General features: G+C 47.7%; 1 protein-coding gene across 1 annotated transcript in view; it reads left to right on the forward strand.

Moving 5' to 3' along the window:
• Positions 1–3,877: 3,877 nt before the first annotated feature.
• LOC115091790 (oocyte zinc finger protein XlCOF6-like) overlaps positions 3,878–27,178 on the forward strand; it is a 29,041-nt gene continuing 5,740 nt past the window's right edge. Inside the window, exon 1 of the mRNA XM_029602000.1 lies at positions 3,878–3,931. Coding sequence (XP_029457860.1) covers positions 3,898–3,931 — 34 coding nt within the window. The 5' untranslated portion in view covers positions 3,878–3,897. The remainder of the gene's footprint in view (positions 3,932–27,178) is intronic.

Here is a 27,178-nt window from a genome sequence, read left to right on the forward strand (position 1 = left end):
AGCCACTGGATGTTGAACAATGAGAAACTGTGACTCTCGTGGGGTAATATATTTGCGCTCTACTGCCTCCTGAACCATACCTTGAATCAAAGTTTTTAACTCATCCGTGGGGTCATTTACAAGAGGTCTGTATGATAGAGTGTCACTTAATTGACGTCTATTTTCAGACACGTAGTCTGAACTATTCATTAAGACTATTCCCCCTCCCTTATCAGCAGGTTTTATGACTATATTTGGGTCCCAAGCTAAGGCCCTCAAAGCATTATTTTCATCTTTACTAAGGTTGTAGTGTATACTGTTTATTATTTTTCAGCCCATTGATCTCATCTTGCACCAATTTTTCAAAGATCACTAGTGTAGGGTCATATGGCTCTGGAGGGACCCATTTAGACTTCGGAAAAACTAATGATGAGTCTGGGGCAGGGGGTGAGTCTTTGAAGAAGGCCTTGATTTTCAATGACCTAAAAAAAGGTGGACTTGAATGTCAAATTGGTCTGGCACCACTGTGGGGACAAATGATAAACCCTTCCTAAGTATTCTAAGCTCAATAGTGGAAAGTGTCCTGGAAGACAAATTGAACACCAAGTCTTGTTCATTCATTGCCACGGGTTCTGATATGGGGTTCCATCCGTGAAGTCTTAAAAATAACATTCCGACAAATCAATTTTTAAGACTCAAGATTGCTCTGCACCATGAAGCAGGACTATATGAACCAAGCTAAGCAGATGCAGTCTTGGTTTCAACAAAGAGAGTACCCCAGCAACAGGGATTTATTATTTTTACAGCAGAGTAGGGACACTAGTCCCCAGGTTAATTGTATATTGCCCTTTTGTTAGTAAAACTATTTCGCAGATCATCAAAAAACATTGGATAGCTTTATCATTGGAACAACATTTCCATAGTGACCTTAGGTTTACCTACCGTAGAGGTAAAAATATACGGGATACATTAGTACATTCAACATACTCCGATGTCGACATTAGGTCTTGCATAGGAATGCACAAGCCATGTGGGCATTGTTCAGTGTGTGATCACACCTTCACTGTAACTGAATTTATACATCCCACTTCCAAGAAAGTTTACAAATTATATAACAATACAGACTGTGACTCTCTGGGGGTTGTATATATAATTAGTTGTCCGTGTGAAAAACTGTATGTTGGTAAAACTTCTCGTAAAATTAAAACCCGTATTATCGAACATAAATCCTCTATGAAGACAGGTAAGGGAAAGGCTCCTTTGGTATCGCATTGGATGCAGTTCTCACACACATTGTCAGATCTACGATTTATGATAATTGATGTTGGTAAACCTACGGTGAGGGGAGGGGATCTAGCGACCACCTTAATCAGAAGGGAACACAAATGGATATACACCCTCGCCTGTTTCTCCAGCCGGTTTGAATGCTGAACTCGAGTGGCATTATTTTCTCTGATATCTCATACGTCATGGTCCTTCTTAGTTGTGATTGGTTGAAAAAGTCCCCATCAGCCTCTGGAGCACTTTTTGGCCCCATAACTGAGGGTTTAAATGGCTGTCAATGTTACTTACCTAAGGCGCTCCTGTACCAAAAATTTGGATTAATCAACAAAGCTAGCAACAGGAGCTTGGGACCTTCTTAGTGTTTGGGTATTTGCCCCAAAACGATTAGAATAAAAGATAGAGAAAAGAAAGGCAAAATATCAGAATAATAATAAGAGTCAGGTGAGGTTCCAGGTTACAGAGAGCGCAATATCAGGGCAGGTCTCAGGCTCGGGGCTGCTCCGTTATTATCTCTGCTCAGATGTCATTTTGCTGCTGTTTCTCCTCTCTCCCCAGGATTATAAAGAGGTTTTCCTGCTCCTTCTTTTGTGGGAAGTCTCGGATTTCCTATCTCAGCTCTGGGAAATGTGCATCTCTGATCTCTTTGTATCTGCACAGCACAGGAGGAAATGCATTTCTGTTTCTCCTTCTCCAGGGTTGCACTGCAGGCAGATTCGGGCTCCCTGGTGTTTGCAGTTTAGATTTTGCCTGCAGCTTTCTGTTTCCAGTCTGGGATCATTTATTCTGTATTGGGGGAGGGTCTGCCTGTTTCTTGCATTTGGGGCTGAGATGAGGTCTCTGCTCCCTGTAGTTTCTGTGGGAGGATCTGTAGCAGCCCAGCTTGTTCTGCTTCCCAGTCTGCACCTCCCTCCCCACTTTCCTCCCTCTCTGTCATCAGTGAGCACCTCCCTCCCCACTCTCCTCCCCCTCTGTCATCAGTGAGCGCCGGCAGGAGGAGGAGCTGCTGTGCTGTAGGGAAAGAGCCCAGCAAGCAAGGGAGGAAAGAGACTTTCTCTCCTGCAAGAGAGGAGCCCCCAAGGCGTTTCTAATCTGCTTCAGGGACCCCCAGAGAGAGGAGAATGCCTGCAGGAGCTGCTGCTCAGGTAGGAGATTGCAGGCACTGCAGAGGCAGACCGGGCTTTAATAGCACCAGACCAGAGCTGGGCTTTGGGCTCCCTGTGTGAGAAATTGTTACTCAGGATCCAGCACTTGAGATTGCAGGCACTGCAGAGGCAGACCGGGCTTTAATAGCACCAGACCAGAGCTGGGCTTTGGGCTCCCTGTGTGAGAAATTGTTACTCAGGATCCAGCACTTGAGATTGCAGGCACTGCAGAGGCAGACCGGGCTTTAATAGCACCAGACCAGAGCTGGGCTTTGGGCTCCCTGTGTGAGAAATTGTTACTCAGGATCCAGCACTTGAGATTGCAGGCACTGCAGAGGCAGACCGGGCTTTAATAGCACCAGACCAGAGCTGGGCTTTGGGCTCCCTGTGTGAGAAATTGTTACTCAGGGATCCAGCACTTGAGATTGCAGGCACTGCAGAGGCAGACCGGGCTTTAATGGCACCAGACCAGAGCTGGGCTTTGAGCACAGTACCAGGACTGTTTCATAATTACTCCATAGTAAATCAGGAGAGAATAGTTGAAAGAAAGGTAACGGGGATAATGAAAGGGGAGCTCCGACGTCTGTGATAATTCCTGTCTGTTCTCTGTGTTTTAGGGCTGGTAGGCAGTGAGGGGTGAGAGTGGTCTCTGTTCAGCAGATTATTGATTTAAACAGAAACTTACTCTGAATTAACCCCGAGGGCCTGATTTATCGCTGCCAGGGGAAAGCTTTAGGCTTTAACTGCCCCATCTCACCTAAGGTGGGGCTTTTGCCTCTCCCCGTACAGAGCGGGCAGGTGGCTGTGATGGGCTGAGGGAGGCGGGGCCTTCAGTCCTCTCCCAGTGCATTCTGGGACAGACCACAGTGAGAGGGAGGGGCAAGAGGAAGGAGGAGGGGGATTTAAAAACGAATGAGAAGAGAAAGCAAAGAATTGCTGCGCACAAACTATTCAACTGCTGAAAGAAAAGAATGGAAAACCTTTAATTAAACAAAACATGAAAAGCTTGCATTCTAAATATAAACGCACTTTTTGGGTATCATAAGTAATTCACTGCATGCAAAGTAATAAAATCACCCAGAACCTCCCCCGTTACTGCCAGGGACACCGGTGGCCTTGCCTGAGATTAATCCTGGTAGGAAAGGCTGATGAGGAGGGGTTTTCAGACCCTTAAACCCTGATCTCAGCCCAGGAGTGCAATAAACCCTCAGTCAGAAAGGGGCTGGGGGAGACTTTGCTGGGTCTCCCTGCTCCGGGTCTGGGGGGTGAGAAAGCAGAAGAGTAACTCTGTTCTCTGCCCGGGACTTCCACACACAGGGAAACCTCTGCTCCTGCTCTGCTGAGCCCCAGCGCTGGGAGCTCTCCTGATGGACCTCATGCAGAAGGGTTTGTGTTTCAGGTGCCAGTGACCTTTGAGGACATCGCCCTCTATTTCTCCCAGGAGGAGTGGCAGCGTTTAGAAGAAGGGCAGAAGGAGCTGTACAAGGAGGTGATGAAGGAGAATTATGAGACCCTGAGCTCGCTGGGTAAGGGATCATTTTACAGGTTTATTAGCAGTGAATTCTGAGTGTGAGGGCTCCTGGTGTCACCTGGTGAGAACGTGAGAAAGTGAGCGAGGGCTGCAGGGATCACTTTGCTTCCTGTCACCTGTAACCATGCAGCAGATGCAACATGACCAGGGGGTAAAAAGTAACATGGGGCTGTGTCAGGGGGTTATAGTGAGGGTAGAATGGATGTCACGTGGGGCTGTGTCAGGGGGTTATAGTGAGGGTAGAATGGATGTCACACGGGGCTATGTCAGGGGTTATAGTGAGGGTAGAATGGATGTCACACGGGGCTGTGTCAGGGATTATAGTGAGGGTAGAATGGATGTCACACGGGGCTGTGTCAGGGGTTATAGTGAGGGTAGAATGGATGTCACACGGGGCTGTGTCAGGGGGTTACAGTGAGGGTAGAATGGATGTCACACGGGGCTGTGTCAGGGGGTTATAGTGAGGGTAGAATGGATGTCACACGGGGCTGCGTCAGAGGTTATAGTGAGGGTAGAATGGATGTCACACGGGGCTGTGTCAGGGGGTTATAGTGAGGGTAGAATGGATGTCACACGGGGCTGTGTCAGAGGGTTATAGTGAGGGTAGAATGGATGTCACACGGGGCTGTGTCAGGGGTTATAGTGAGGGTAGAATGGATGTCACACGGGGCTGTGTCAGGGGGTTATAGTGAGGGTAGAATGGATGTCACACGGGGCTGTGTCAGGGGGTTATAGTGAGGGTAGAATGGATGTCACACGGGGCTGTGTCAGGGGGTTATAGTGAGGGTAGAATGGATGTCACACGGGGCTGTGTCGGGGGTTATAGTGAGGGTAGAATGGATGTCACACGGGGCTGTGTCAGGGGTTATAGTGAGGGTAGAATGGATGTCACACGGGGCTGTGTCAGAGGGTTATAGTGAGGGTAGAATGGATGTCACACGGGGCTGTGTCAGGGGTTATAGTGAGGGTAGAATGGATGTCACACGGGGCTGTGTCAGGGGGTTATAGTGAGGGTAGAATGGATGTCACACGGGGCTGTGTCGGGGGTTATAGTGAGGGTAGAATGGATGTCACACGGGGCTGTGTCGGGGGTTATAGTGAGGGTAGAATGGATGTCACACGGGGCTGTGTCAGGGATTATAGTGAGGGTAGAATGGATGTCACACGGGGCTGTGTCAGGGGTTATAGTGAGGGTAGAATGGATGTCACACTGGGCTGTGTCAGGGGTTATAGTGAGGGTAGAATGGATGTCACATGGGGCTGTGTCAGGGGTTATAGTGAGGGTAGAATGGATGTCACACGGGGCTGTGTCAGGGGGTTATAGTGAGGGTAGAATGGATGTCACACGGGGCTGTGTCAGGGGTTACAGTGAGGGTAGAATGGATGTCACACGGGGCTGTGTCAGGGGTTACAGTGAGGGTAGAATGGATGTCACACGGGGCTGTGTCAGGGGGTTATAGTGAGGGTAGAATGGATGTCACACGGGGCTGTGTCAGGGGGTTATAGTGAGGGTAGAATGGATGTCACACGGGGCTGTGTCAGGGGTTATAGTGAGGGTAGAATGGATGTCACACGGGGCTGTGTCAGGGGGTTATAGTGAGGGTAGAATGGATGTCACACGGGGCTGTGTCAGGGGGTTATAGTGAGGGTAGAATGGATGTCACACGGGGCTGTGTCAGGGGGTTATAGTGAGGGTAGAATGGATGTCACACGGGGCTGTGTCAGGGGGTTATAGTGAGGGTAGAATGGATGTCACACGGGGCTGTGTCAGGGGGTTATAGTGAGGGTAGAATGGATGTCACACGGGGCTGTGTCAGGGGGTTATAGTGAGGGTAGAATGGATGTCACACGGGGCTGTGTCAGGGGGTTATAGTGAGGGTAGAATGGATGTCACACGGGGCTGTGTCAGGGGGTTATAGTGAGGGTAGAATGGATGTCACACGGGGCTGTGTCAGGGGGTTATAGTGAGGGTAGAATGGATGTCACACGGGGCTGTGTCAGGGGTTATAGTGAGGGTAGAATGGATGTCACACGGGGCTGTGTCAGGGGTTATAGTGAGGGTAGAATGGATGTCACACGGGGCTGTGTCAGGGGTTATAGTGAGGGTAGAATGGATGTCACACGGGGCAGTGTCAGGGGTTATAGTGAGGGTAGAATGGATGTCACACGGGGCTGTGTCAGGGAGTTATAGTGAGGGTAGAATGGATGTCACACGGGGCTGTGTCAGGGGTTATAGTGAGGGTAGAATGGATGTCACACGGGACTGTGTCAGGGGTTATAGTGAGGGTAGAATGGATGTCACGGGGCTGTGTCAGGGTTTATAGTGAGGGTAGAATGGATGTCACATGTGGCCTGGGACTGGTGCTGCTGTCATTAGTCCTAGCTTAGTAGCGCTGTTGCAGGTTTGGGTGTTCTGACTTTCTTATATTTTGTTTCCTGTGGGTCTATGTTGAATGTTAAGACTTTGATATTGTCTGTGTTTTATTGTAATCCACTGAGATTTGAAGATCAGATGAATCTAAATGTTATAAGTAAATAAATAAACAGAGGACCTGGTATGACCGGTGAGTGTGGTGACACTGCTAATCAATAGCAATCATAATGCAATCAAACTTGACACAATCACTGAAGTAAAGTTACCACCGGAGTAGAAAACCTTTAAAAAGGGAGACCCTGAGAGAACGAGGAAATTAATTACAGAAAAACTAAAAGGAGTGTTTGCAAGGGTTAAAGGTTTGCTTGAGGTGTGGAGATTGTTTAAAAATTGCCAAGAAAAAAGTCCAAAGAGAATTGAAATGTAAAATCACAAAAATACAAGGAAGAGCTCCTCAAACTGCTACATTACAATAAATAAATGCCAATAAATATATCTGCAAGAACACGCTGTTATAAAAAGTTAAATTAGCATTTTAGGACCTTCATAATCACAGGCTGAAGACAGCGCCACTGGCTCTTACTGTAAGTGATGGTTACCAAGCTCTTATTTTAATCATTGGTCTTTTGTTTGTATGTTTTTAAATATTTTGTTTGAAATGAAAATGAACTAAATTCTGTTTTCTTTTCGTCCTGCGGACTAGTCCATACAGGTGGAGGCAGAGACAAACATGTGCTGCCTCAGCAGATGTGCAGACGTGTGCTGCTGTAACAGACAGATGGATTCTTAGTAACTTACTCCTGTGGTGTCTCTAGCAGGAGGAGCTGCAGTCTGGAGCAGATGTGCAGATGTGTGCTGCTGTGACAGACAGATGGATTCTTAGTAACTTACTCCTGTGGTGTCTCTAGCAGGAGGAGCTGCAGTCTGGAGCAGATGTGCAGATGTGTGCTGCTGTGACAGACAGATGGATCCTTAGTAACTTACTCCTGTGGGGTCTCTAGCAGGAGGAGCTGCAGTCTGGAGCAGATGTGCAGACGTGTGCTGCTGTAACAGATAGATGGATTCTTAGTAACTTACTCCTGTGGTGTCTCTAGCAGGAGGAGCTGCAGTCTGGAGCAGATGTGCAGACGTGTGCTGCTGTAACAGATAGACGGATTCTTAGTAACTTACTCCTGTGGGGTCTCTAGCAGGAGGAGCTGCAGTCTGGAGCAGATGTGCAGATGTGTGCTGCTGTGACAGACAGATGGATTCTTAGTAACTTACTCCTGTGGGGTCTCTAGCAGGAGGAGCTGCAGTCTGGAGCAGATGTGCAGACGTGTGCTGCTGTAACAGATAGATGGATTCTTAGTAACTTACTCCTGTGGTGTCTCTAGCAGGAGGAGCTGCAGTCTGGAGCAGATGTGCAGACGTGTGCTGCTGTGACAGACAGATGGATACTTAGTAACTTACTCCTGTGGGGTCTCTAGCAGGAGGAGCTGCAGTCTGGAGCAGATGTGCAGACGTGTGCTGCTGTGACAGACAGATGGATTCTTAGTAACTTACTCCTGTGGGGTCTCTAGCAGTAGGAGGTGCAGTCTGGAGCAGATGTGCAGACGTGTGCTGCTGCTGTGACAGGCAGATGGATTCTTAGTAACTTACTCCTGTGAGGTCTCTAGCAGTAGGAGCTGCAGTCTGGAGCAGATGTGCAGACGTGTGCTGCTGCTGTGACAGACAGATGGATTCTTAGTAACTTACTCCTGTGGGGTCTCTAGCAGTAGGAGCTGCAGTCTGGAGCAGATGTGCAGACGTGTGCTGCTGTAACAGATAGACGGATTCTTAGTAACTTACTCCTGTGGTGTCTCTAGCAAGAGGAGCTGCAGTCTGCAGCAGATGTGCAGACGTGTGCTGCTGTAACAGATAGACGGATTCTTAGTAACTCACTCCTGAGGGGTCTCTAGCAGGAGGAGCTGCAGTCTGGAGCAGATGTGCAGACGTGTGCTGCTGCTGTAACAGATAGACGGATTCTTAGTAACTTACTCCTGAGGGGTCTCTAGCAGTAGGAGCTGCAGTCTGGAGCAGATGAGCAGACGTGTGCTGCTGCTGTAACAGATAGACGGATTCTTAGTAACTTACTCCTGAGGGGTCTCTAGCAGGAGGAGCTGCAGTCTGGAGCAGATGAGCAGACGTGTGCTGCTGCTGTAACAGATAGATGGATTCTTAGTAACTTACTCCTGTGGGGTCTCTAGCAGGAGGAGCTGCAGTCTGGAGCAGATGTGCAGACGTGTGCTGCTGCTGTAACAGATAGATGGATTCTTAGTAACTTTCTCCTGTGAGGTCTCTAGCAGGAGGAGCTGCAGTCTGGAGCAGATGTGCAGACGTGTGCTGCTGTAACAGATAGATGGATTCTTAGTAACTTTCTCCTGTGAGGTCTCTAGCAGGAGGAGCTGCAGTCTGGAGCAGATGTGCAGACGTGTGCTGCTGTAACAGATAGATGGATTCTTAGTAACTTTCTCCTGTGAGGTCTCTAGCAGGAGGAGCTGCAGTCTGGAGCAGATGTGCAGACGTGTGCTGCTGCTGTAACAGATAGATGGATTCTTAGTAACTTTCTCCTGTGAGGTCTCTAGCAGGAGGAGCTGCAGTCTGGAGCAGATGAGCAGACGTGTGCTGCTGCTGTAACAGATAGATGGATTCTTAGTAACTTTCTCCTGTGAGGTCTCTAGCAGGAGGAGCTGCAGTCTGCAGCAGATGTGCAGACGTGTGCTGCTGTAACAGATAGATGGCTTCTTAGTAACTCACTCCTGTGGTGTCTCTAGCAGTAGGAGCTGCAGTCTGCAGCAGATGTGCAGACGTGTGCTGCTGTAACAGATAGATGGATTCTTAGTAACTTACTCCTGAGGGGTCTCTAGCAGGAGGAGCTGCAGTCTGGAGCAGATGTGCAGACGTGTGCTGCTGTGACAGACAGATGGATACTTAGTAACTTTCTCCTGTGAGGTCTCTAGCAGGAGGAGCTGCAGTCTGGAGCAGATGAGCAGACGTGTGCTGCTGCTGTAACAGATAGATGGATTCTTAGTAACTTTCTCCTGTGAGGTCTCTAGCAGGAGGAGCTGCAGTCTGGAGCAGATGAGCAGACGTGTGCTGCTGCTGTAACAGATAGATGGATTCTTAGTAACTTACTCCTGTGGGGTCTCTAGCAGGAGGAGCTGCAGTCTGCAGCAGATGTGCAGACGTGTGCTGCTGTAACAGATAGATGGATTCTTAGTAACTTTCTCCTGTGAGGTCTCTAGCAGGAGGAGCTGCAGTCTGCAGCAGATGTGCAGACGTGTGCTGCTGTAACAGATAGATGGCTTCTTAGTAACTCACTCCTGTGGTGTCTCTAGCAGTAGGAGCTGCAGTCTGCAGCAGATGTGCAGACGTGTGCTGCTGTAACAGATAGATGGATTCTTAGTAACTTACTCCTGAGGGGTCTCTAGCAGGAGGAGCTGCAGTCTGGAGCAGATGTGCAGACGTGTGCTGCTGTGACAGACAGATGGATACTTAGTAACTTTCTCCTGTGAGGTCTCTAGCAGGAGGAGCTGCAGTCTGGAGCAGATGAGCAGACGTGTGCTGCTGCTGTAACAGATAGATGGATTCTTAGTAACTTTCTCCTGTGAGGTCTCTAGCAGGAGGAGCTGCAGTCTGGAGCAGATGAGCAGACGTGTGCTGCTGCTGTAACAGATAGATGGATTCTTAGTAACTTTCTCCTGTGAGGTCTCTAGCAGGAGGAGCTGCAGTCTGCAGCAGATGTGCAGACGTGTGCTGCTGTAACAGATAGATGGATTCTTAGTAACTTACTCCTGTGGTGTCTCTAGCAGTAGGAGCTGCAGTCTGCAGCAGATGTGCAGACGTGTGCTGCTGTAACAGATAGATGGATTCTTAGTAACTTTCTCCTGTGAGGTCTCTAGCAGGAGGAGCTGCAGTCTGGAGCAGATGAGCAGACGTGTGCTGCTGCTGTAACAGATAGATGGATTCTTAGTAACTTTCTCCTGTGAGGTCTCTAGCAGGAGGAGCTGCAGTCTGGAGCAGATGAGCAGACGTGTGCTGCTGCTGTAACAGATAGATGGATTCTTAGTAACTTTCTCCTGTGAGGTCTCTAGCAGGAGGAGCTGCAGTCTGCAGCAGATGTGCAGACGTGTGCTGCTGTAACAGATAGATGGATTCTTAGTAACTTACTCCTGTGGGGTCTCTAGCAGGAGGAGCTGCAGTCTGCAGCAGATGTGCAGACGTGTGCTGCTGTAACAGATAGATGGATTCTTAGTAACTTTCTCCTGTGAGGTCTCTAGCAGGAGGAGCTGCAGTCTGCAGCAGATGTGCAGACGTGTGCTGCTGTAACAGATAGATGGATTCTTAGTAACTTTCTCCTGTGAGGTCTCTAGCAGGAGGAGCTGCAGTCTGCAGCAGATGTGCAGACGTGTGCTGCTGTAACAGATAGATGGCTTCTTAGTAACTCACTCCTGTGGTGTCTCTAGCAGTAGGAGCTGCAGTCTGCAGCAGATGTGCAGACGTGTGCTGCTGTAACAGATAGATGGATTCTTAGTAACTTACTCCTGAGGGGTCTCTAGCAGGAGGAGCTGCAGTCTGGAGCAGATGTGCAGATGTGTGCTGCTGTAACAGATAGATGGATTCTTAGTAACTTACTCCTGAGGGGTCTCTAGCAGGAGGAGCTGCAGTCTGGAGCAGATGAGCAGACGTGTGCTGCTGCTGTAACAGATAGATGGATTCTTAGTAACTTTCTCCTGTGAGGTCTCTAGCAGGAGGAGCTGCAGTCTGGAGCAGATGTGCAGATGTGTGCTGCTGTGACAGACAGATGGATTCTTAGTAACTTACTCCTGTGAGGTCTCTAGCAGGAGGAGCTGCAGTCTGCAGCAGATGTGCAGATGTGTGCTGCTGTAACAGATAGATGGCTTCTTAGTAACTCACTCCTGTGGTGTCTCTAGCAGTAGGAGCTGCAGTCTGCAGCAGATGTGCAGACGTGTGCTGCTGTAACAGATAGACGGATTCTTAGTAACTCACTCCTGTGGTGTCTCTAGCAGTAGGAGCTGCAGTCTGGAGCAGATGTGCAGACGTGTGCTGCTGCTGTAACAGATAGACGGATTCTTAGTAACTCACTCCTGTGGTGTCTCTAGCAGTAGGAGCTGCAGTCTGCAGCAGATGTGCAGACGTGTGCTGCTGTAACAGATAGACGGATTCTTAGTAACTCACTCCTGTGGTGTCTCTAGCAGTAGGAGCTGCAGTCTGGAGCAGATGTGCAGACGTGTGCTGCTGCTGTAACAGATAGACGGATTCTTAGTAACTCACTCCTGTGGTGTCTCTAGCAGTAGGAGCTGCAGTCTGGAGCAGATGTGCAGACGTGTGCTGCTGCTGTAACATATAGATGGATTCTTAGTAACTTACTCCTGTGGTGTCTCTAGCAGGAGGAGCTGCAGTCTGGAGCAGATGTGCAGATGTGTGCTGCTGTGACAGACAGATAGATTCTTAGTAACTTACTCCTGTAGTGTCTCTAGCAAGAGGAGCTGCAGTCTGCAGCAGATGTGCAGACGTGTGCTGCTGTGACAGACAGATGGATTCTTAGTAACTTACTCCTGTGAGGTCTCTAGCAGGAGGAGCTGCAGTCTGGAGCAGATGAGCAGACGTGTGCTGCTGCTGTAACAGATACATGGATTCTTAGTAACTTACTCCTGTGAGGTCTCTAGCAGGAGGAGCTGCAGTCTGCAGCAGATGTGCAGACGTGTGCTGCTGTGACAGACAGATGGATTCTTAGTAACTTACTCCTGTGAGGTCTCTAGCAGGAGGAGCTGCAGTCTGGAGCAGATGTGCAGACGTGTGCTGCTGTAACAGATAGATGGATTCTTAGTAACTTACTCCTGTGAGGTCTCTAGCAGGAGGAGCTGCAGTCTGGAGCAGATGTGCAGACGTGTGCTGCTGCTGTAACAGATAGACGGATTCTTAGTAACTCACTCCTGTGGTGTCTCTAGCAGTAGGAGCTGCAGTCTGGAGCAGATGAGCAGACGTGTGCTGCTGTGACAGACAGATGGATTCTTAGTAACTTACTCCTGTGAGGTCTCTAGCAGTAGGAGCTGCAGTCTGGAGCATATGAGCAGACGTGTGCTGCTGTGACAGACAGATGGATTCTTAGTAACTTACTCCTGTGGTGTCTCTAGCAGTAGGAGCTGCAGTCTGCAGCAGATGTGCAGACGTGTGCTGCTGTGACAGACAGATGGATTCTTAGTAACTTACTCTTGTGGGGTCTCTAGCAGGAGGAGCTGCAGTCTGGAGCAGATGTGCAGACGTGTGCTGCTGTAACAGATAGATGGATTCTTAGTAACTTACTCCTGTGGTGTCTCTAGCAGGAGGAGCTGCAGTCTGGAGCAGATGTGCAGACGTGTGCTGCTGTGACAGACAGATGGATTCTTAGTAACTTACTCCTGTGGTGTCTCTAGCAGGAGGAGCTGCAGTCTGGAGCAGATGTGCAGACGTGTGCTGCTGTGACAGACAGATGGATTCTTAGTAACTTACTCCTGTGGTGTCTCTAGCAGGAGGAGCTGCAGTCTGGAGCAGATGTGCAGATGTGTGCTGCTGTGACAGACAGATGGATTCTTAGTAACTTACTCCTGTGGTGTCTCTAGCAGGAGGAGCTGCAGTCTGGAGCAGATGTGCAGATGTGTGCTGCTGTGACAGATAGATGGATTCTTAGTAACTTACTCCTGTGGTGTCTCTAGCAGGAGGAGCTGCAGTCTGGAGCAGATGTGCAGATGTGTGCTGCTGTGACAGACAGATGGATTCTTAGTAACTTACTCCTGTGGTGTCTCTAGCAGGAGGAGCTGCAGTCTGGAGCAGATGTGCAGACGTGTGCTGCTGCTGTAACAGATAGATGGATTCTTAGTAACTTACTCCTGTGAGGTCTCTAGCAGGAGGAGCTGCAGTCTGGGCTTCCAGGAAAGCAGGCCAGAGCCCTGAAATATGTAAAGAGCCCTGTACAGGCAAAGAGTTCTGTCTGTCCTGCTGGAAGGAAAAGCCCAGGAAATGGGATCCCAGGGCCTGAATATCCTGGTTAACACAGACTCCCAGGGTGGCAGTCCAGGCCCTGATGTGTCCCTGGTGTGAGCAGGAATCGAAGAAGAAGGTGGCACCTCGGGTAAAGCTGAGGAAGTCAGCATGGCTGATCGATCCAGCATGTTATGTTTGACTTGGGATTGTAGCATTTAGCTTTGGGAGCCTGCTTCAGGTAAAGGGAGCTGTGCTCTGTAATTGAGGTTACAAGTTCTCAGCCGTGAGATGTTCCTGTGAGGGCGTTTTACCCACAGGCAGGCAGGGCCAATGAGGAGTTGCAGAAGTGCTCATGAGCAGGCTGTGCAGCTGATTGCCTCCTTGCAACTCTAGCAGCCCCCTGGGCCGGACTCAGGTGCGGAGGTGCAGTTTATCATCCTGGAACCTGGTTGGGAGATCCAAGTCCCAGTGCCCTCTCTTATTCCAGCTCCTGGCCAGGTTTTGGTTTGTAGAAGGCTCAGTACCTTGTTTAAAAAATGAAAAAATCTCTTAGAGCTTATATAAGGTTCTAATGGAGTAAGAGGAATAAAGAACCTGTGGAAAGGCAGTGGTACCCAGTCTTGAGCAGGCTCAAAGGCCTCACTCACCCGCTGCTTGTGCCACACACACAAAAAAAATTCCTAGCATGTAGACAGATGGACTTAGGACCAGTGGGTTTGTGCTCCCCTACCAGCAGATGAAGACTGAGCAAGTTGATGTTACAGTCTATATATAACCTTGCAGTGACCCCAGCCTGCTAGTGTTCTCCATCTCCAGCAGATGGAAGATGTGTATCTCCCTGTGGGGATTGCTTTGAGCATTTTGGAAGGAGAAATCTGAAATTCTAAATTCAGGAAAAGGAAGCCCCGCTCTCCTGTGGTGATACCTAAAAGCCCCCCCAGGTGAAAATTCCTGAGACGATTTCCATGGTCCCTCAGCAGTGTGCCTTGTTCCGGTAGCTGGGTTTCCCGGCATGGACTTAGCTGATAGTTCAGCTGAAAGGCAGCAGGTGCAGGAAGTCAAGCACAGTGCTGACGACAGATGCCCTCTCCCCCCTGCAGCTGGAGACCGTCTCTGTGCTCAGCCAAGGTTTTAAAAAAGGAGAGAGTTTTGCCCTGAATCAGAGACAGTTAGAGGGGTTTCAGGACTTCCTCCGGTCTCTGTTCTCGGCGCACCGAGCCGATGTTCGTTTCCGCTCTTGTTAGGGTTGGGGAACTGGGCAGGCTGGAGGGTTCAGCGGCCCCGGTGGACTAGGCCCAGCACTTAGGCTTTTTTCTTGCATGCCGCGTGGTAGGCCACGGTGGTCGTTTTTGCATGGTCTTGTGCATGTTCTGCTGCCCTCTATAGGCCATCGGTGCGCACAGGGCGTTGGCTATGTGCATGCATTATGTGCTCAGTTCTTGGGTGCGCTATTTAGGAGCACAAACATTTCTACAAGCTTAACTTAGCGCACAGATTGTGCATGCGCCTTGCCATGCTTTCTTCTAGGCGCTTATTTTTTGGGCGCATTTCATTTTTGATTGCGAGCCGTTCTGACGCACATCTACTGCAGGGATGGTGCCGGTAAGCAAGAAGCCTAAGCATCTTCCTATTTGTGTTGCCTGTCACATTTGGGCTTCTCAACCTGACCTGGTTTCTAACCTGTGTCAGAGATGCTCAGACGCTCAGGGAGAGTTGACTTCCTTGGATTTTGCTAAGCCTGGCTCTTCCCATTCTGCTGATGGGTTGGTCATGGCCTAGAGTGAAGGGACTCCACATCTTGGTTCTCTCTTGATTCTCTTTTGGTTCTCTGCAGGCGAGGGCTGTTCTGTGGGACCAGTTCCAGTCCCTTCTGGACCCGGGTGGAATTTTTTCAAGGCTTATAAGCCTTTTTCCATGCGCAGTCCTCCACATCCCATGGACCCTCAGCCAGTGGCTCCTCCCTCTTCCAGTCTTATGCTTAAGCGCAGGAGCTCGCCTCGGCTTCCTGTGGGTGTTCCCGACAGGAATCCGGATGGCACTGATTATGAGGTTGATCCTGAGTCCCTGGAAGATGGGGAAATTCCTCTGAGGCTGGAACCGTATCGGACCGTGTTGCGGTTCTTTCACAGAGATGAACTGCCGGCTATGATTTCCCAGACCTTGAAGCAGCTGGGTCTCCCTGGTTTGGATGCTATGTCAGAGCCGAGGAAGAATCCCATTTTGGTTTCCTTACGTAAAGCCTCTTGTTTTTTCCCGGTGATGGATGCCATCCAGGAATTGATTGATCTGGAATGGGATGCCCCAGAGGCAAATTGTAAAGGGGGTTGGACATTGGAAGGCCTGAGCCCCCTGGATCCACCTGTGAGAGAGTGTTTGCATTTTCCCAAAGTGGATGCTCTGGTTTGTGCCGTGTCTGTCCGCATAGAGGAAGGAGCGGCCTTGAAGGATGTGCATGATAGAAGGACTGAGGCTATTCTTAAGCGAGCCTTTGAGGCAGTGGCGATGACTTTACAGATTGCCTCCTGTTGCGCCCTAGTGGTGAGATCTTGTCTGCTTCTCTCTCAGGAGGTTGATGAGTCCGGAGGGAATCCCAGAGCGGTTATGGAGCCCACTGCCACCTTTTTAGCAGACATAGGCTGTGATTTGGTCCGGACCTCGACCAGAGGAGTGGTTTCGGTGATAGCGGCCAGGCATCCACTCTGGTTGTGAAATTGGTCAGCTGATGCAGCTTCCAAAGCCAATTTTATCAAGATGCCCTATAAAGGCTGTCTCTTGTTTGGGAGTGAGCTGTAGAAACTGGCTAGTAAGCGGGGTAAAAGAGGATAAGAAATAGTTACAGCATCCCTTTCATATGAGGGGTCGTGTCTGGGGTTCCAGGCATTTACATCCCTCCATAGGGACGACCTTTCAGTGGACTCGGCCTTTTGGTAGGTCTCAGACCTTTTGTCAGCCCAAGAGAGGAGCGGGCTCGGGTGCTGGACCTTCCCGAACTTCCCAATGAAGGTTTGCTAACCCACCTTCTGGAACAGGAAATAGGGGGACATCTCTCTCTCTTCTATCAGAGGTGGTTCGAGATCACGTCTGACCAGTGGGTCCTGGAGGTGATAAGCGAATGGTATGCACTGGAATTTTGCAGTATTCCTCAGGACGTGTTCATGGTGTCCTCTTGCCATACCCTGCAGAAGCAGCAAGCAGTGGAGTTCATGCTTCAAAGGCTCCTCAGACTGAGGGCTGTAGTTCCGGTGCCCAAGCCTCAAGAAATTATGGGGTGATATTCCATTTATTTTGCTGTGCCCAAGAAGGAGGGCTCCTTTTGTCCCATCCTGGATCTCGAGGGTCAACCGTCACTTGAAGGTGACTCATTTTCGAATGGAAACTACGCTCTCTGTGATAATGGCGGTGCAGTCGGGGGAATTTCTGACCTCCTTGGAACTGTCAGAGGCTTATCTTCATATTCCCATCAGATTGGAATATCAAAGCTTTCTACGTGTGCAGTGTTGAGGCACCATTATCAGTTTCGGGCGCTGCCTTTTGGTCTAGCCACCATTTCCAGGACATTTTCCAAGATTATGGTGCTAAATAGCAGCGGCCTTGTGAAAAGAAGGAATCATGGTGCACCTGTATTTGGACGACTGGTTGATTCAAGCCAAGTCTCAGGAAGAGAGCTGCCTGGTGACAGCCAAGGTGATCTCCTTATTGCAGGAACTCGGTTGGGTGGTGAACCTGACCAAGAGCAATCTTCAACCATCTCTGTCATTGGAATATCTGGGGGTCCGATTCAACATGGGACAAGACAGTAGTTTCCTACCGGAAGTTCGGACCCAAAGAATGATGTCTCAAGTCTGTCAGTTGATGAACAACATACGCCCGACAGTTTGGTCCTACCTACAGGTACTCAGCTTGATGGCAGCTACCCTGGAAATTGTGCAGTGGGCAAATTTGAAAATTGAAAAAACTGTCTTTGAAGCTGAGAAGAGATTTCTGTGGGGAAAACCATGATTCTGAGACCCACCCCCTCCCCTGACATCATCGCAAACAGAGCCGGGCAGTTTGAAAGGCGCCAAGCAAGCACCCTTTCGTGCAACCCTTTGTGTTATTTCTTTAATATGCTCCTTGTTATACCTTTTGCTTAATTGTTAAGAACTTTGATTTTGATGGTTTTATTTTTGTAATCTCTTAGCCTCAGGTACAAAAATTTTAGATTGTAAGCCCTTTTAGGGGATAGTGAATTACCTATTGTACCTTATTGTAAACCGATGTGATATCTCTTTTTGAAATGAACATCGATATATAAAAATCGTAAATAATAAAAAAATATGCATCCTCTTCAACGCTCTATGCTATCTCATTGGAACCCGCAGTTTCAGGATTATGCAGTTCGGCTCCTCTTCCCAATGGAAATCTGCTCCCACCTCCAGTGGTGGTTGCAGGAGGATCATCTGAGAAAGGGAGCTCCTTTGTCCTCGCTGTCCTGGTTGGTACTCACGACAGATGCAAGTCTCCACGGTTCGGGGGCTCACTCTCTGGAGTTAATGGCCCAGGGGCGCTGGAACGCCGAAGAGTCCCGCTGGAACATCAATCGCTTGGAGGCCCAGGTGGTACGTCTGGCATTGAATGGGTGGAAGCTCATCTGTAGATGATCTCAGCCTCTCACACTGCAAGAAAAGACAATGTAAGAGCAGACATTCTCAGCAGGGAGAGTCTGGACCCAAGGAGAGTTGGTGTTGTCAGCTGATTGTGGATCACTGGGGCCTTCTGTTCCTAGACCTGCTGGTGACTTCTCAAATTGTGAAGGTTCCTTGATTCTACATTCGCAGGAAAGATCTGTGGTCCCTGGGAACAGATGCTCTCATACAGGCCTGGCCGGAAGACAGATTGCTTTATGCCTTTCCTCCATGGCCCTTGCTGGGCAGGATAATTCGCAAGATCGAAGGCCACAGATGGCTAATACTCCTAGTGGCGCTGGACTGGCCCAGGCATCCATGGTTTGTGGATGTTCAATGACTCCTGGTGGAGGCCCCCCTTTGTCTTCCACTGCACATGGATCTGCAACAGCAGGTACCGTTTCTTCACGAAGATCCGACTCGATGCTGTCTTACGGTTTGGCCCTTGAGAAGGCTCACCTATCATAGCGTGGTTATTCCTCTTAGGTGATTGCTATTTTGATTTCTGAGTTGCAGGCCTTGTCTTGCTAGAGGTGATTCCTTTAGGTGACTCCGGGGGCATTGCAGCTGTGTACAATTCCATCCTTTTTGCCCAAGGTAGTCTCAGACTTTCATTTGAATCAGTCCATCTCCTTGCCATCCCTGGATAAGTGTTGTGTTTGTGGCATTGTGGACCCTTGGACGCAATGGAGGTGACTCCGCTCACAGGGAGGAACCCCATGGGGAACCACTGCGATAGGCTGACACAGATAGCAGACACAGTATGGATAGAGTCTTTATTGTACTACTTGTAGATAGGTGGTGAAAGCAGGAAGGTAAGGCACTGATCCATGAAGTGCCAGTACGTTCAACAGGCTCAGAAGTATGGTCTCACCCAGATGGTCATGATAGGCAGGAGCCCGCAGTGCGGGTAACACCGTGGCTGGTGGGTGGAGTTGGAATGCCGGATCATAGAGGGTACTCACAGAATGAAGGCATTTCCTGGTGGTAGAATGGTGGAACCGAAGGTCCGTGGTGCAGGATATGAAGGTAGATAGGTCCTCAAGGAGCGAGTACCCAATGGTCCGATATCCTGAAAGTAGAATAGAGAGAGAGACTCCCTTGGAGCGGTTGTCTTAGTTAGTGAGAAACCCTGAAGGAAAATTGGAAGCAAGAGACCCCCGAGGAGTGGGTGTCTAGAGCTTCTTCCTGGAGCGAGGCCCTTAGCGTGAAAGCGGTGTCTAAGCGTGCAGCTTAGAGCAGTCAGAGTAGCAAAGCGAAGTCTTTCCTCACTCAAGGTGGTAGCGGAGGCGGTGGCTAGATATACCCAGAGGTACTGACGTCAGGTGGTGGGGCTGCCCCCGAGGTTCCTGCCATGACGTGTACTTGAGAGTAGGAGATGTAGGTGCTTGCGCCCTAGGAGGCCACGGGAGTGAGCATGGTGGATGGGGACACCCATGCTGGTCTGGAAACGCCAAGGCCCTTGGCACTCGGCACCGGAGGCAGCCATCTTGCCCAAAGAGAGTGAAAGGGGTGAAAAAAAAGAGGTAAGGCAGAGCGGTCACATCCGTCTGTGACCGATGGACGCAACAATAAGGTCAGGGATGTGGAGGAGTTTCGCCTTTTGCGCTCCTTGGATGTTTTGTCATGCGGTATCTGGAGATCTCTGAGTCTTTTCGAAAGATGGATCACCTATTTGCTCTCCATGTCGGGAGTAAGCAGGGTGCTCTGGCTTCACAGATTACCAATGCTCGTTGGATTGAGGTGGTGGTCACGGCTGCATATGTGAATGTTGGAAAGCCGTTGCCTAGTCAGGTTAGGGCTCATTCTACTAGGGCTCAGGCAGTGTCATGGGCGGAGCTTAGTCTGTTGTCTCCCATCAATATCTGCTGAGCTGCGACGTGGTCCTCCTTACACACTTTTTCCATCGTCTGGATGTGCAGGCCCGGGAGGATGCAGCCTTTGCACGTGCCTTGTTGACTGGACCGCGAGCAGCCTCCCACCCTGGTGGGGAGTAGCTTTGATACATCCCAAGGGTCCTGAGTCCTTCTGTCTACACGCTAGGAAATGGAGAAATTACTTACCTGATAATTTAGTGTAGACAGATGGACTCAGCTTCCCACCCTCAGCTGCCACATGAGTGTGTCAGTTGTCCTCCTGTGGGGCTCTGGGTCCCAAGGGATTACTGGTAAGTCTTCATCCAGTCCTAGCTTGGGGTACCTAGAATCTTGTGTGAGTTCAGTGTTTATGGTTGGTTGAGTACAGTTCTGGTTATCTGTTTTTTGTTTTTTTTTAAATTTTATTTTCAATGCATTTTCAAATATTATAACAAGAATACCCTTGTACTGAAATACGGATAAAATCCCCTGGCTTTGACTACCCAGGGTCGCAACCTTGATTCCTGCATCCTGGCAGAAAGTAGTTCCGGCAAACCAAGTAAACAGAATTTGGTAAAATTGAAGTGGAGTTAAAAAAAAAATCTTTTATAAGACCGTTCAAAGCATGGGTCTGCTTAGGGTTTGCAATTCATTCCTGCTTATTCTCTCCGAGCTCTATGACCAGATATTGGTCAAACATCTGTTCCTGGATCCCTCAAGGCTCCTCCCCCTCTTGGGTTAGCAGGAGCTCCAGATACTTGGTGAGGCAAGGAGCAATACAAGGAGGGAAACTGGCCCCTCCTTTTAAGCAAATACTTAGTGCTGGACCGAAGGGTATCCCTCTGCCAACAGAAGCTGTTTTTAGATGGCTTTCAGTTTTAATTTTTTCCCCAAGTCTTTTGTCTGGGAGGCCCTCATATTTGCCTCTAAGGGGGAACAGATCTTTACTGTCCTTCAGAGAGTTGATCCGTTGGCGTAAACCTTAGAGATTGAGAGGAGACTGGGGTCAGAACCGGCGAAAACTGGATCGGAACCCTGATGGGGGACCAAAGGGGCCGGGTCCAGGTAGATGACAAAGGTCAGCTGGCTAAAATTCCAAACATTTGGTTGCAGATTAGGCGTTCTAAGAATCAGAACCTAGTGCCTGACCGTTGGGTGCTCTGTGCCAACTTAGAAATCCAAGAGTGCCCAGGCTAATTGCAGTATCTTGCGATTGTAGGTTAGAATGAACATACCAGAGGCCTTAATAGGGCAAGCTCTCACAGAAGGAGCTGTGGCCCTATGAAAGGGCAGATGAGGCGACTCTCATGAGAGGAGTTTTGGGTCAGACGAGAAACTTGTTAACAAGAAAAGGGAAAGCAGGAACCAGGATGCTTGGGTCTGCTGGGAGAACCGATGGCTGATATCCAGACTTGGGAGGAGGTATCGGCTAGAAACCCGTAATTCTTACCAAAAAGAGCACAATATTCTCTGGCCAGCCTTGGTGCTGTAAAGACTAGGCTACATAGAGAGGATAGGTAAGGATGTAAGATTAGGACCACTGGTAAGGCGGAAGTGGTCCATGTAGCATGCCTTAGAGTCGGGGGCCTCTGAGAGGTCAGTGTTATGAGAGGTACAATATGTTGGGGGAAGAGTCCAGGATCTTGATCAGTCCTTCACTAAGGGATAATGGGAGGAAGGCCGTCGGACAAGCCCCGCAAAAAAGCAAAGTCAACATGGGTTCAAGTTAAGCATTTCAGCTACATTTCCTTCTGAAAACGTTAGCGATATGCAGGGTGACTGAGTGTATGAACTCGTAAAAGCTTCCTGTAGAATGCGGGCTTATTGCAAGGAACAGGAAAAGGAAACCTACCTCATGTCACTTGCATATTAGGATACAATTCTTTTGAGGAGTCAAGATCACAAGTTTTCCACTGAGGGAAGTCTCCTCAACTTGGTAAGGAGCTTACTGTGGAGGAGATTTACCATCACTTTCTTTCAAGCACTATAGAGGAGCATCTCTTGGACTTGTTGGGAGTCTGTCTCCTGGGTGTTCTGGAGCAATCCTTCAAAAAAAAAAAAGGATCAAAGGGATCACGGTGCCCAATATGTCCCCCAATTGTTTTGACAATAATGGGACATGTCATTTTTTATGAATGCGAAAGGTCAAGGTTAGAAGCGAAAGCTCAGAGCATGAGATAGGCTTAAGGCTCCTCGAGGATATCTGAAATTCACTACTGAGTGCAGGAACTCAAGCGGATGGCTATATTTGGCCGCAGAGGCCTGCAGGAAAGAAGTGACTTCAAAGACAGCAAGTGCATCATGGATTAAGGAAGCAATTTAAGGCAGCGTACGTACCAAAGGCAAAGCTAAGATTCAAAGCCTAAAAGTACACTTGGCGAAGGCCAGGCAGTGTCCCCTGCACCAGGCAGACCAGTGACCATAGGAAAAATCTGTAGGGCAGCTACAAGGGCATCTCAGTGTACATTGACAAAGTATTAGAGGTTAATAATTTTAAAGGAAAAAAAAAAAGACATGGCATTTAATATGAAAATCTTGGTAGTAGGCCTAAGTAACTCCCACCCAGGATAAGATCTGCTCAGATACATTCCACCTGTTAGGACTAATCTGCAGGATGAAAAGAAAGGTGAAATTTATACTTACCCGTTAATTTCCTTTCCTTTAGTCCTTGCAGACTAGTCCAGGACCCACCTTGAGAAAACAACTGTGGTTTAAAAAAAAAGGGGGGGGGGGGTGAGTGGACTTATAGTATATCTGTATATTTACATATACACAGATGCCTATAAATATATATAGACATATGGATAGAATTTAGCTAAAAGAGGGCCTTTCTTCCAGCAGAGAAATGCAGCCCAAGGGAAAGGGAGCAGAGTGTATCCTCAATTCTTGACCTTTGTGGTTTGGCTAAGAAAATTATTCTTGTGGAGAAATGTCCTTTTTTTTTTCTCTCTTTGTATTTCCAGGGCAACCTTAGACTCAAAATTACCATCGGCGAGTGCAACATTGTCCATGCAGAATACAGTAGTCCAGATTGGTATTTGGGTTCTAGGCCTAGTATCCAAGAAAGAGACACTGGTGATGGTAGTAGGTTCTTGTTAGAACGGCAGTTGTGGAAATCAGAACTAACAATGGCTCCTGGTTGGTTTCTAGCTTCGGCATAACATACTGAGGAGCTGAGGCAGCACCAGGCCTTTCATAGAGAGTGAAGTCAGCTCTTGAATGTTTGTCTCTGCCTCCATCTGCTGGCCAAGGGGGCACATCTCACCTGTATGGACTAGGCTGCTAGGACTAAAGGAAAGGAAATTTATGGGTAAGTATAAATTTTACCTTGTCTCATTGAGCTATAAACGCTGTCCTGACCTAGAACGCTGAATCACTAAACAGTAGTCAAACGCTGCAACCTGATTATCCAAAAGCAAGAAAAATCACTTAAATGTAGTTGAATTAAGATCCTGTATTGGAGTCCCAACATGAGCCGGTTTTGGAAATATCTTCTTACCGCAGGAAGCTAGTGCAGCCAGACCGTTGTAACAGTTCCTGATGTCAGCGTTTGTTGGGCCTATTAGCAGCGTGTTGCCTGAAACGCCAGGGTGCCTGTTCTAAAAACAGATTCAAAGCCGCCATGTTAGATTAATTCTGCAAGCAATCATCCTTCACCAGATAATGTTGCTGCTAGGATACAGAATACGTCTATAACTTTATTGTGCACCCTGAAAAATAACTCTGGCATCCCGTAGTGGATCACTCGATAACATGCCATGGTCTGATAACAAAACCAGTAAATCGCAATCTGATCCTATAATAAAGAATACCAGTCCACTTCTTGGCTGAGGCCTGTGGGATGAACAGTTTTCAAAGAATACTGTGATTCCAGAAGTGCTCGCAAAATTTATTTATTTATTTATTTATTTAAGTTTTTTTATATACCAACCAAAATCTTGTTACCCCTCTTACAGTCTGCGTTACACGTTCTGTGACTAACCATCTCGGCTCAGAAAAAAGGTGTCTCCTATCCATGCAATGTTGTATCATGGGCGATTTTGTTTTACGTGTTGCTAAATAGCTCCTGTGTTCATTTAGACGCTGGTCTTTTAGTTTGACCCACGTAAAAGAGATCGCGGGGCAAGTGATGGCATAGACTATGCAGCTTGATACTGGTGCTTCTGTCAGGAGGTCGCCGTTCCGAGCCACTGATGGTCTGTTCACAATGTGAACCCTGTCCATAGCTAAAATGACCATATGAAGCGGCTTTCTTTTGTAGTCTTAGATACAAATTCTGTGTTCTTGCCATGGGAAGAAGCAAATCATGGTAACTCCTGGACCGTTTGATGCCACTGTACATCCTAATAATGGACACTGTTTTCCCACTCTGTCTGAGGGTCCTAATACGTATTTAAGATGCGTGTCCTGTCGGACCTCCTGTTAGTAAAGCAGTAACGTCTCAATTGGCATACAGTGCTCTCTTATGGCCCACGTAGAAATCCTCTCTCCATGAAGCAGCTTTTCAAAACTTGCCTTGTCAGAATAAAGATACCTTAGTGGTAAAATCTGGCTGGTGGGCAAACTTAACCAGAGTCTCCTGGGATGGAAGCTCTCAGATCTCAAAAGATTGTTCCATTCTGTCGACCTATGATGAATGGCAGTCTGAATGTCTAAAAATGACAAGGGGACCAAGTTATAGTCAATAGTGAACTTCAGAGGGGAAGCAAATGTTTCCAAGCATTGCTGAAAATTGAGATGCGCCATACAGACAGACAGACAGACAGACAACGAAACCACTCTAGGCAGCCTTGATACCTCAAATTAAAAAAAAAAAGTTCTCTCCCACATCCCACTAGTCACTAAACATCATTGGGGGCATAGTGCCCCCGTCCTCTCTCCCTGCCCCCTAAAGGTATAACATAAAAATCACTGGGGACTCCCATCCCCCTCAAGTACCCCCCATATGTTAAAAATGGATCCAGGCTGCCTCATTGGGCCGTAGGGAGCCCCTTATCCCCTGGCCCCAGTGAGGAAGCCTGGACCCATTTTTAAGGCTCAGGGGTGTGCGGGGAGAGGGTTGGGATAGAGAATGCCTGGGGGAGGGGGGAGGGTCCCTGCATTTTATACCTTTGGGGGTGGGAGGAGCGGGAAGGGGGCACTATGCCCTCAACAATGTTTGCTGATTAGTGGGGAGGGCGGCATTGCCACACTTGTACATAACAATTTGTTTTTACTTTGAAATGTCACGGCCACCCAGACTGATGGCCTTGGGTTGAGCTGAGGGTCAGCTTTGGCCCCTGCTCAACTTCTTTTTGCCACAGCAGCTCTTTAAGGTGATGGCAGTCCCTTGAGGTTGGGGGTCACAATCGCACTTAAAGAGCCGCAAGCCATATTCTTTTGTTCTGTGGTATTTGGCTGTCATACAAAAGAAGGCCGATAGATAAGTAAACGAGTACTCTTTTAAACGTTTGACGATTGAACTACTAGAATATTCAAAAAGACGTCAAACAACAAATATCTTTTGAACTTAACTACGCACGCTGTACAAACATCTCAACACCCAGAGAAATTTCTATATTTCTTATACGTCATAAGCGACCTTCATAACGCCCTGCAGTATTCTTGGGCATTGCTGCTCCTTCGTTATAGTGCTAAAGGGCCATTTTTAATCATTGGTCATGCACAATTTAACTATATTTTTACTTTTTTGTCTTTTTCAAAGTTATGATAAAACTCAATGTTATGGCGCAAGGGAATTCTTTTCAGAACATTAATTATTCATGCCTCCTGCCGCGGGGTCGTAATGATAACACCTGCGGATGAAATTAATATGAAATGAAATCGTGAAAAAAACCTCTTGGAACCTGGAGCACCAGCAATATAAATCCGATAACAGAGAGGTCCCTGAGGCAGCTGGGACGCGAAACGTGATCACGTTGGACCGATCTGCTATCTCCTCAAGGAGAACATATGACCCTAACCTGAACAGAGCAGAATGGAACTCCGCCATCTCAAGGGAAGTACCCAGTATCGGCGAATGTTCTGAAAAGAATTAGTCAAGAATACTGTAGAGCGTTATGAAGGTCGCTTATGAAGTATAAGAAATATAAACATTTCTCTGGGTGTTGAGATTTTTGTACAGCGTACGTAGTTAAGTTCAAAAGATATTTGTTTTGAAGTCTTTTTCAATATACAAAAGAATGAGCCATAGAGCCGTGATGTATTTTCAGGGGAAGGGCCCATTATTTTGGCAGCACTCTCCCCATGATAGTGGGACTCCTCTCGTGAAAAAACATCTCAGCTTAGTGACTCTAGGGCTTAATTTCTTATAAAGGGTGTTGTTCCAAATATATTCATTGGCATTTATTTTTCCTAACATAACAGTTTAAAGAGCTGTTTATTGTTTAAAAATAACATTTTGGAAGCCCAGATAAAATGTATTCCATGCATGAAAAAAGTTGAAGGAAGACAAAATAATGCCAGCATGGTTTAAAGATAAGGTAAAGAAAGCAGTTAAGGCATTATTCAAAAAATGAAATGCAAACTCAAATGATGAAAATAGGCAAGGGCAAGAACATAATTACTGGCATGTTAGATATAAAAGAGTAGTTAGACACAGGCCAAGTGAGACTTTAAGGAAAAGCTTGCCAGTGAGGCAAAAATTAATAATACAAACCTTTTTCTTTATTTTTCTTTTCTTTTTAATTTTCAAAATACTTATACATTATTATATCTTGACAAAGAAAAAAACAGAAAAATTCAGACAAATAACAAGGGAAAAAATTCAAGAGTGATCAACTATAAATTATCTCACTCAGACCATATAATTGGGGAGAAACTCTATGAATTCAAAAATTAAGATAAAGTTAACCACTTTACATTACTATAGGACCTCCAGACCTTAAAGTCAGTATTCCTTATACCAGCTGGAACAACCCTAAAAGTTTTTTTCAAGTACATTCAAAGCAAAAAGCCTGTGAGAGTAAGTTAGGCTGCTAAATGACTGAGGGGAAAAAAGGATACTCAGAGAGGACAAGGAAGTAGCAGAAAAACTGAATGAATTCATTGCTTCTCTCTTTACGGAGGAGGATGTTAGAAACATTCTTTAATGATGGAGATTCTGAGCAACTAAAGCAAATATCTGTAACAATGGAGGATGTAAATAGATATTGGCAAACTAAAGAATAAGAAATCACCAGGGCCGGATGACCTCCACCCCAGCATTCTAAAAGAACTAAAACTTGAAATTGCTCACCTGTTGACTAATAATCTGTAATCTTTCATTTAAAACAACCATGATTCCTGAAGATTGAAATATGGCAAATGTGATGCCACTTTTTAAAAAGGGCTTCAGAGGTGATCAG

The sequence above is a fragment of the Rhinatrema bivittatum genome, chromosome 5 (assembly GCF_901001135.1).
Source record: "Rhinatrema bivittatum chromosome 5, aRhiBiv1.1, whole genome shotgun sequence".
Classification (NCBI taxonomy): Eukaryota; Metazoa; Chordata; class Amphibia; order Gymnophiona; family Rhinatrematidae; genus Rhinatrema; species Rhinatrema bivittatum.